This window comes from Anneissia japonica, unplaced genomic scaffold (genome assembly GCF_011630105.1).
Source record: "Anneissia japonica isolate Jap-2015-1 unplaced genomic scaffold, ASM1163010v1 scaffold493_len2256704_cov171, whole genome shotgun sequence".
Lineage (NCBI taxonomy): Eukaryota > Metazoa > Echinodermata > Crinoidea > Comatulida > Comatulidae > Anneissia > Anneissia japonica.
The window spans coordinates 960,624-971,749 of record NW_022727062.1 but is presented as its reverse complement, the minus strand read 5'-3'; the positions used below and the strand labels follow the sequence as shown (position 1 = coordinate 971,749).

At 35.1% G+C, this 11,126-nt stretch overlaps 1 protein-coding gene across 1 annotated transcript; it reads right to left on the bottom strand.

Moving 5' to 3' along the window:
- Positions 1–610: 610 nt before the first annotated feature.
- Positions 611–6,356, bottom strand: LOC117113415 (neuronal acetylcholine receptor subunit alpha-9-like). The gene is made up of 3 exons (XM_033256737.1): positions 6,238–6,356; positions 2,969–3,510; positions 611–954 (listed from the first exon to the last, which is right to left on the bottom strand). The coding sequence occupies exons 1-3, from the start codon at positions 6,354–6,356 to the stop codon at positions 635–637; spliced, it is 981 nt and encodes a 326-aa protein (XP_033112628.1). The 3' UTR covers positions 611–634.
- Positions 6,357–11,126: the final 4,770 nt, after the last annotated feature.

Genomic DNA, 11,126 nt, shown 5'->3' with positions numbered 1-11,126 from the left:
GTTGGCCCCGGCCCCCCTGTGGGCGGCACCCCTGCTGAACGGGTTCCAAAGTATATAAAATATAAAAGTATGATAAAAAATAAATAAGATTACATGGAATAACATAAATAACTATCATAGGCCTATAAGTAAATTACGAGCAAATCAGTATTGTCTAAAATCTTTCAACTGGCAGTACACTAGAATGTTTTGGACTCGAATAGTTTTCAAAACATTTAACATATTTCAGACTAGAATGAGTATGTTACAGCTATATATCTATTTGTCTTTTCTTTAAAGATATATCACTTTCAATTCATATATTCAATAATTTATAATAAAAGAAATTACAACTATAACAAAATATTAGCTTTGGCTTTTGTCCTCACAGTGGACTTCACCAGGAGACTGATGAAGAGTCCACTGTTTAGACGAAAGCGAGTGCTAATAAATGTAATAGTTCTTTAAAGTTCTAAGTTTTGTCATTTATTATTGTTCTAAAGAAAAATAATGCGACTATACACATATTCAGTAATTTACAAATATTTGTTGAAGTTGTTTGATTCTGACTGTCTAATTACGCCATGTAGTTGTTTAACTGCAGGCTTTTCAATTCTACAAGGGAGTAAACATCTTTTTATATTACAATAAAAAACTAGAACATTAATATGAATAACGAAACAAGACCCAAAATTCCAAAACAGAACTCAAAAACTGCACAATAGGTTTTTAATTTACAGCTGTTTCTGTCCGCGAATTCTAAGTAGTGTTCGTGCTCCTCTTTCGTTTCTTGAGTCTTTCCCGACTTATAGTTTTTCCTGGTTTCTGTCGGCGTGTCTTCTGTTTTAGTGCGATACCACTTCAGTATATACACACATGCCTTGTAGACATTCCCTTCCAAATATATGTTATAAACCAAAATTTCCACGAACACTGATATGATTCCCATACCGATCACTGCTGTAACGGATTTTCCTGAAAACCAAAAAGTAATTGTATTATTTTGTTAATCATAAATTTTCAACAATTTAATGTTAGTAGGCTTTGAGATTTTTTTTAGATGAAGTGCATATTTAACTCTAATGAAATATAATTGTGAAAATGAAATAAGGAACCTCAATCGGGATTATTTTCATTCTCATATAATTCTTCGGTTTACAATGTAATTAGGTTTGCTGCGTAGTACCGTTAAAACACAATATAAACAAATAAATATGATAATAACAGTGCTCAAAATTAATAGGAACAAGATGTTACAATCGTATCACGCATAGCCCTTTAACAAAATAATTTGAATGTTATTTACTATGATTTCCAAGCTGCGAACCATAGTCTTTTCTAGCTCATCTAAGCTCCAGAATGTGTGAGCATTCAGTTGTATAATAGAAAGTTCCTGGGGGTTAAATCTGCACGAATATCCTATAGATATCCGTGATCTAGTAGATATGACACTCTGATAACGAGAGGTTTAAAGTTTAAATCCCACCGAGACAATTTTTTCTCCTACTACATTTTCATTAAGAAGGGCTGTACTTGATACGATTATTAAACTGTTATTATTTACCTAATTTATTATTATATATCAATATTTGTTATAATTTATATATATATGTATATGTATATAACAATATAATAATAATTATTATTATTATAAAAATAATAATAGGCCTAATAATTATAATTATAATAATAATAATTTAAAAAAAAACATATTTATGAAGAAGGTCGAGTAGGTAATACCGTAAATGAGCTGTTGGAATCTCAGTGCTTTGTTTAACAATTTTGGCAGGAAGCTAGACTTCTCGGCGTTATTTTATCATCTAATCTCAACTTCCGTTCCCACATTCGTGCTGTCTGCTCAAGAGCCTCTTGAGCCGGACACTCACAGCGTCGTACGACGGTCGTACGACCGTCAAACGACGAATCCACATTTGCTTCCGGCGAGCGATAGACGACGCAACGCCGCCGTCTGCTGATTGTCAGTGGCAATCTGAACGGATCCTCATTAAAAAGACGATCCGTTGGGTTGGCGTCTTCGCGTGCGTTCTTCGTCGCGTTGCCGTCGCACGCAGTGAGTAACCGGCTTTACACTCTTGTTTTACTTCTATAATTTCCGTTTGTCTTTTTCCTAACTTTTTATTTATTTATTTGTTGAGTCTTTAGTTTTGCCTATTTTTAATTAGTTTTCTTCCGTGAAACCGTCCTGCGCATGCGAATACATGAAAGTCGTTCGGTGTGTGGATTTGACAACGGGCTTCAAGCGATTTGGTGTTGTGTTGACTACGGCAACGCGAGTTTTATATATACACGCTCGCTGGGGGCGCCTGCATAATTTATCACGCGATACGAGATGGAGTGCGTCGTCCTGTAAATCGAAAAAGCTTGATGTTCAGACGGAAAGTGCATAGTACGACGTTCATGGTTGACTGAATTCCCCGTCACAGCTCCCCGCGTCGCCCATTTCGAAAGCTCGCTATTGAAAATATACAAATCTGGGCCGTCACTCGTATTGCTCACATACGCGATAGTGGCAATTATAAAGTTTCTTCAGAATGTATAACCTTTTCCACTTTCAGACTTTCAGTTAGGTGGAGTGTATCCAAGGTCTTGTTGGCATTCCGTTTCTATAAAGGCTTCCATGAGGACATTAAATGTTTTTTTTTTCGTAGTAACCACAATCAAATGAGTGAGTGAGTGAGTGAGAGCGTAGGGAGTGAATGAGTGAGTGAGCTGTGCATATGATTGGTTGCGCATTCTTTCGCTTCGCAAAAAGTTGAAACAGTCCCTATAGAAAGGGATGCGCATTCGCATGAACCGACGCTTTCGATTTGCGCGAACAAATTCGCATAGTGGCAAACAGGCTTAATTGCCATTAAACTTGTCAAAAATGATGTCCACCATCACCTTCACCAATAATATATATTTTTCTTTCCATTAAAAAAAAACATATTAAAATAATAGATTTTATTGTAATTCAAAGTCTACTTACCAACAATTGAAGATTCGTTGCCAACGGGCGGCAGGGAGAATGCAAGGATTTGTTGAAAAACAATTAATCCTAGCACAGCTGTGATTCCGTAAGATAATTTTTCTCCACTCTCAACAGGTATGAAGAACATCAAAAAGATGTTGAAAGAGCAGAGGAAGTATGGAATTAAAATAAATAGTAAGTAAAACCTGTAACGTCGCGTAAGGGAAATAGAAATGACAGCGTATACAAACGGGTGAATATTTGAATCGTATTCCATTACTTCACGCCATGTCTCTATTCTAAGAAGGCTCCAAACTCCGTGGTCTTCGAACAGTTTGTCTTGGTCACGACTAAGTATATGTGGATTAATGTCTAGATGAAAGGCGTCGTAAATCCAAGAACAAAAACGCAAGGTACACGTCTGGTTATCGAATGGGAATAACACTATGCTAATATGACAGGAGCTGCGAAATATAGAATATGTCGAGAAGTTCGCTGCACCGTCTGAACATACCTCCATTGGTGCATTCGGTAGGAATTGGTTATATTGCTCGTCAACGCTATTAGATAAAATAAAAATTCAAAAATTTATTCAACAGTATACTATTTTATTGGAATAAAACCCAAAGTTAAATGACATCACTAATACAAAAAAAATTAATACTATGGAAACCAATGTTTCATATTGCATTTGGTCACACAATTAGGGGAAACAACATGACGTCAAATATTTAGAAATAAGAAATCTGAACGACGATAAGGTCAATATTATTATTATTATTATTATTATTATTATTATTATTATTATTATTATTATTATTATTATTTACAAAAAATATTGTGAATCCTGATAAACCCTAGTAGCCAAACCAGGTTTTGTATGCACTTTGAGGTCCAGAAAATTTGGCTTTAGAAATTGGTTTAGGGTGGTCTAACAATCATTTTTGGCTTGGTAACACATTTTCAAAATGTGGGGAAATGTCAAAAGTTCAGGGTCAAAGGTCATAGCTATAGGGTCGTCATACCTTCGTAACCACTGGCGGTAGAGAGTTAATGTTGGTGCCTATTTGTTCAGAGCATTCATGTTTCTATTTGCTATCATAGAACATTTTGCTAAAAAATGATAGGAAATGCTGTTTCTAATCTTTGACACGTTTCAAGGTCATAGCAATAGGGTCATTATATCTCCGCAACCACTGGTGGTAAAGAGTTAATTGTGGTGTCAATATGTTCGGAACATTAATGTTTCTATTTGGTCTAATTGAAAAGTTTGCTAGAAAATGACCGGAAATGCTGTTTTTAAACTTTGACCTGTTTCAAATGTAATATAGTTGTGTCATTTCTGGCAATTCCGTGACCGTGGAGAGGCTAACTTAGTTTTCAGTGGATTTGTCTTCCTTGAGTGTATAATAACAAAAATAGCTTAGGTGTTTCTCGGGAAAGTGTGGGCATAACCCGTGAGAGCCCTAAATCCAAAATGGCCGCCTGCCGCCATTTCGAAGTTTATTATTTCAGTGTTTTGGCCTACATGGCTGCTTTAGTGCATGGATTTAGGGGTTTCAGGGGTCCATGATTTCATTTTTGATGTCGGATCGATGATTTGACCTAGTTTTGACCTTAAAATCCAAGATGGCCGCCAATTTCTCTTCAAAATCTTCATTTTTTGGTAAAATCATCATAGTGCTCCTATAAAAGGCTTAATGAAAGCTCAGATCACGCTGAATTGACTGACAGACAATAAAACTACAATTAATTATATAGAGGTCAACTCAGAGGTCAAAGGTCAACATTTGTGTTTGATTTAAAATGAAGTTATTTGCTTCGTTGCTTTATAAAATTCCATTTTACTGTACTGTTTATATCTAGGAATCCATATTTAATGTCTGATTGATTTGGATTTTACCTTCAAATCTAAAAATGCTGCTGAGGTCATCACATGCGTCAAATGTCAATATTAATTAATAAAAAAGAAGCTTTTTTAGTTCCATTGGTTATAAAATTCCCGTGTTCTGTACTATTAATATTCTGGAATTCACATTTGATGACCCATGTATTGACCTTCAAATCAAAATTTCTGTTGAGGTCATCTCAAGTGTCAAAGGTCAGCATTTCTGGTTAATGGAATAGAAGTTTTTAGTTAGTTACAATGGTTATAATATTTTAGTGTAGTAGTGTACTGTTAATATCCAGGAATTCTTGTTTGAGGTTAAAGTTTTGACCTTAAAATCCAAGAATGCTGCTAATTAACTTTCAGCTCACGCAGTCACAAATGTTCTAGTTCAAGTTCATCTCAGAAGTTAAAAGGTTACAATTGTAATATATTCTAATTCTATTACTAATTTCCTGAATTATCAACTAAACAAATAAGTTATTTCTTAAACAATAGGCTGCTACTCCTCATCCGAGTCTGTTTATCACTTCTACAGTAGTACTACTGTACACTCATCGCTGGTTCTCAAAATAGTCACTAGTGAGCTGGTGCAGCAAGGGTGGCAGAGTACTGGTGAACAATTCATGATTTCTTAACCATGACAAATGGAGGCCGGATGCTAGTCTAGCAACTTAAAATGGCACTAGCAATATGTGATGTAGTTTGTCCTTGTTCAAATGGTGCAATGTGTCTTCATCAGGTGGAAGGCCGGCTGTACTCTTCTCAGTTTACGCCCCTTTGAAGCTCTGGCCTACCAGAAAGTGATATCTGAACTCAGTATAGATCTTACCCACATGGCAAACAAACATGGCCCCATATAGTAAAGTTATGGGCCAAAATCTGGGCCCCCTGCAGTTTGGTCTACACTGGAAAGAACTGCCTGTGAAGGTGGCCCAAATGGAAATGTAGGACCTTTCATTTTTAAGGATATATTTGCGTCCCTTAATGTTTGCATTATAGTTTCGATTGGAACCCATATGGGTATGCCCAAATTAATTCATGGGCCCATTGTAAACTTCAAGATATACAAACCATAATTTCTTTAATTAAAGAACATCAACCGGAGAGGACAAAAGATTTCATCAGCTTTGTCTTCATCCTTTAACTTCCATTCACTCGATTTAGCAGTTTCCTCACCTCAGGAGTTGTCAATCACCTTCTTCAATTTTTTCTGTACCCAAAATACCCAAATGTGTAGTCGTTGCCAGTGCTCACAAAGAAAGGTATGATGGTATTTGTGGTATCTTCTGTGAGCACTGATCATGTCTTTGGATTTGGGAAAAATATTTGGTGTGTATATTGTTATGTGTAAATATCTTGCTGCCCATTGATCACGCACATCATCCTTGAAAGTTACCTGTCAAGATAAGTTTGATGAGCCATGTAGGAGCGTGGCATGAGTTTATGATGGTGCATATTTATTCTTTTCAAGTAGTCACTCCAGTGGTACTCTGAGCCTTCCTTCATTTTAGCCATATCAACTACTGAAAGAGTATGACATTTTCTACAGTATCCAAGCCCAAAGACATTCAAATGAAGTGTGGTTTATTCTGAAAACAAGATAAAACTGCAGAAGCTTGAGGGAATAAAATTGGTTAAAAACACAAATTGTATGGGTGCACATCGTTTACTGTGAGGGTGAGAATCTGAGCACTGGTATTGCAAGCAGAGATTATGGATTCAGAGTCAGATACAATGCTGCTCTCAGCCTATGCCAATTGATAATAGAGATACACTGAAGAAGTTGTACTAGACGGACGTGTATCCAACGCTTATGTTCCGATCCAAGTTAGGACGTATCAACTTCTAGGTGATCTACTGATGTAATGCTCTCTGAAGCGAGGGAGCATTTACTGTACGTGAGACTGAGGGTAAAATTCTGGTGTTAAAGGCCAAAGTCAAAGTCACACATTGTAAAATGAGAATTTTTGACCATTGAGAGCCAAGGTTTGTAACCTGTTACCTTCTGAGATGCACTTAGTGTAGTTTTTACTTGCATAAAATTTGAAAATTTGACACTTGTGAGATGAAAATCAGCAGTATGGATTTGAAGGTCAAATCTAAACTAATCGGACATCAATATGAATTCCTGGATATCTACTATACAGTACACTGGAACTAACCGGAATGTTATAGCCAATGTACAAGCTTCATTTTCTATTACCTACAAATGCTGACATTTTGCCACCTGCGATGACCAGAGTAGCATTTTATTTGAAGGTCAAACCTAAATCTACAGGACATGAAGTATGAATTATTGAATGTTAACAGCACAGAACACTGGAATTTTATAAAATGGAATTACAATTGACCTTTAACCATAAACATTGACCTCTGACCTTCAAAGTGACCTTAGCACCATTTATAGATTTGAAAGTAAAACCTAAATAATTTGGAAATCATATATGAATTTCTGGATATTAACAGTACAATACACTTGAATTTTATTAGCGAACTAAAACTTCATTTTTTATTAACCCCAACTGTTAACCTTTGACCTCTGAGATGACTTCTGTATAATTAATTGTAGTTTTACTGTCCATCAGTCAATTCAGCATGATCAGAGCTTTCATGCAATCCTTTTATAAGGTACTATGACGAATTTACAAAAAAAGCGGCTTTTAACAAAAAAAATTGGCGGCCATCTTGGATTTGAAGGTCAAAACCAGGTAAAATCTTCGATCCGACATCAAAAATGAAATCCTGGACCCCTGAAACCCCTAAATCCATGCACTAAAGCAGCCATGTAGGCCAAAACACTGAAATAATAAATTTCAAAATGTCGGAAGGCGGCCATTTTAGATTTAGGGCTCTCACGGGTTATGCCCACACTTTCGCGAGGGATACCCAAGCTATTTTTGTTATTATACCCTCAAGGAAGACAAATCCACTGAAAAACTAAGTTAGCCTCTCCACGGTCACGGAATTGCCAGAAATGACCCAACTAATAGTTATTGAGTCCTTATTATCTCCACAACCACTGGTGCATATCCCTACACATACTGGCTGTAGAGACTTGATAGTAATCTCAAATTATTCATTTACACAATGTTTCTGTTTATTGAATTTGACCATTTTTTAAAACAATTATGCCATTACTGATCATTGACCCACGTCACAAGGTTTAATTTCGTTTAATTTTGTCAGTAGATAATTCTATTTACAAGAAATATAATAAATCAAATATATATATATACATATATATATGTGTATATATATGTATATATATATATACGTGTGTATATATATGTATATATATCCATATATATATAATACATTTTAAGGAGTTTTACACAAAAGGCAACTCCTTGTGAACACTGGTTGCCAAGATATAAGAACCCTTTTGTCAACGCCAGCCACATGTGATAAATGCCTTGTAACGTGGGTGAATGGTCAGTATCGCCATATTCCTTTTAACAAAAGATTTCAATCAAGTAAACAGAAACATGGGTAAATGAATAATTTGAGATCACAAGGAAGTCTCTACAGTAAGTATGTATAGGGGTAGTCATATATGCATTAAAACATGTCAAAAGTCAGAACAGCATTTCCGGTGACTTCTTAGCAAACTTTTCTATTATTCCAAATAGAAACACGAATGTTCCGAACAAATTGGTACCAAAATTAACTCTCTACCACCAGTGGTTGTGGAGGCATGAGGATTCTGTGGCTATGACCTTCAAACATGTCGAAGGTCAGAAACGGCTTTTCCGGTCGTATTTTACCCTGACCTTTTGACCTTTCGCCACATTTTGAAAATGTGTTACCAAGCCAAAAATGATTCTCGGACCACCCTAAACCAATTTCTGAAGTCAAATTCTCTGGACCTCAAAGTGCATACAAAACCTGGTCTGGCTACTAGGGTAATAATGAAAACCATTTTTACCATCATGAAATATATATTATGTTTATGATCGATAACCAAATACAAGAAATGACAAGTACTCACTTATTATCCAGAATTAGATCGGGTATCCAAATTTTGTCCACCGGAATATACACACAATTAACACCATATTCAGAGGCGTTCCAGCTAATACGTTCGTCGTGCCATTTCTTAAATACAGGTTATTGAAAAATAATACATTAACGCGTCAGCATGACTTAAAATAACAAAGAAAATCAATAAATAATGAAGAAATAATAAAGAAAATAAAACATACATAAAATTAATTTATATTATAATAATATATAGAAATGTAGCAGAGAGATTAAAGTAAATAGAACTGTCCACAAATTTAATTTACTGATATATTAGTCTCATTAATTATTTTAATACTGGCACATGTTCAGTTAAGTTTTCTTTATTGATATTACATTTAAAATGCATAGTTCAATATCAAAAAACCAGTAGGTCCACTGATAAGTTTAAGATAACTTAGTATAAAACATACTCCAAATAAAGTAAGACTAGTCATTTTGATTCAATATTTCGATCTTTTATCATCAGGAATGAATGAAGATTCCAACATTACAAACATATATTCCAGAGGTGTTAAAAAAAAAATTAACCAATGAGAAAAAGTCAGTAATGTAGCCAATAAGATTCAGAATTAAGTGTTGGTGATTAAGTATAAAGTATCAATAAAGTATCAATAAGCAAGCTTAATGATGTGATGAAATAAACAACTGGAAGTGAGAACTAGGTAAACAATGATAGTTCTTTGGATGCTTTCAGTCCATTGTTAAGTAATGGGTTGAAACGTCTAATAGCGAAAGCCTCTTTAAACAATAAACAATAAATGTGACCAGTTACTAGAACTGTCAATAATCGTAGTGCTATGAAAAATCAACCCTAACGAATTACATGGTTTATAATCATCATTAATATCTGGTAAATTGTGTAAGTCAAGTATGTAATTAAATGCATCACAAGATTTAACATGGTCAAACATCACGCTATTAGGTCCAGATGAATGTTCAATATGAAATATAAAAGCACATACACCTAAGCGAATAGAATTCAGATATAAACTAACGGGTACACTGATTCTTCAATAACATTATTGTACTTAATACAGTGCGAGTCTAGGCCCGTTGTTACCGGGCCTTTTGCCACCTAGGCCTGTTGCTACCCAGCCTTTTGCCACCTGGCCAAGTGATGGCGCCAGCGTCGGGGAGAAAAACCACAATTCGTCTTGGAGAAAATCTGATGTACATGTATTTTCTACATATTATTAGACTCAAAAATCGATTAAATAAGCCTTTGAAAGCCCTAAATTGTCATATTGTCTGCCAACCTATCCGTTGCCATCCATAATAGTACAGTATAGCCTTTTATTATCAGAAATTTCACTTTCGGCATTTTTGCCACAACATGTACACTGAAGGATGAATGGATTCATTGCTTTGATAAATTAAATACATAATTTAAACAAAGACAATCCGTTGCTGTTATAAAATATGCGTGAAATAATCCAAATTAGCATATGATACCTTTATAGTGTGTTTTTATTTATTTATTTATTTTTATTTATTATGGTATAAAACATATTACAAAACAATAGCTAGAAGCTAACTATGCTTGTATTACAAAATAGAAAATATATCCTAAATGCACAATCTGAATTGGCAGATGGCCAACACGCTTACCACCACCACCACCACCAACATTACCGCCACTAATTTCATCTGCTGTTTTGTAAATACCCCAAGATTCTTGTTATGAGCTATGCTCTCTCGACGATTACCTTTTCTTCACCAAAACCATTCGTTTATCTTCGATTAAAAAAAAAAGTGTCCCTTGAATTTTCCAAATTCCCATAAGCACCCCTTCAATTTTTATCTATTTCTGTAAGCGCCCCATCAATTTCCACTCTGTTTTCATATACGCGACCCGTTTGAATAAGGCCCCCTCAAAAAGAGGCAAAAATATTTTAAGCGCCCGGGTGATTATTCGCGCGAGTACTGTACACAGTATAATCTAAAAACGTAATCTGGATTAATTTTATAAAATGAATATGTATGCGCATGTATTTATTTTGTCCGAGTATGTAGGTCTACTGTATTTAGTTAAGTGAGTGGGTACATGACTGTATAATTTATTATATCTCTTGATGTGTTTATTTTCTGACATAAGTGAATATATATATATCTTTATTTTTCATCATTAAAATACATGGAGGGTTATAACTTGAAATGGGTCGGTAAATGTCCAACTGACCACAATGAAGACTACCTAAATTTGGCGTGAAGACCAAAGGATTCTATGCTGGTTGCCCATGGACATTTCCCCCCGGACACTTC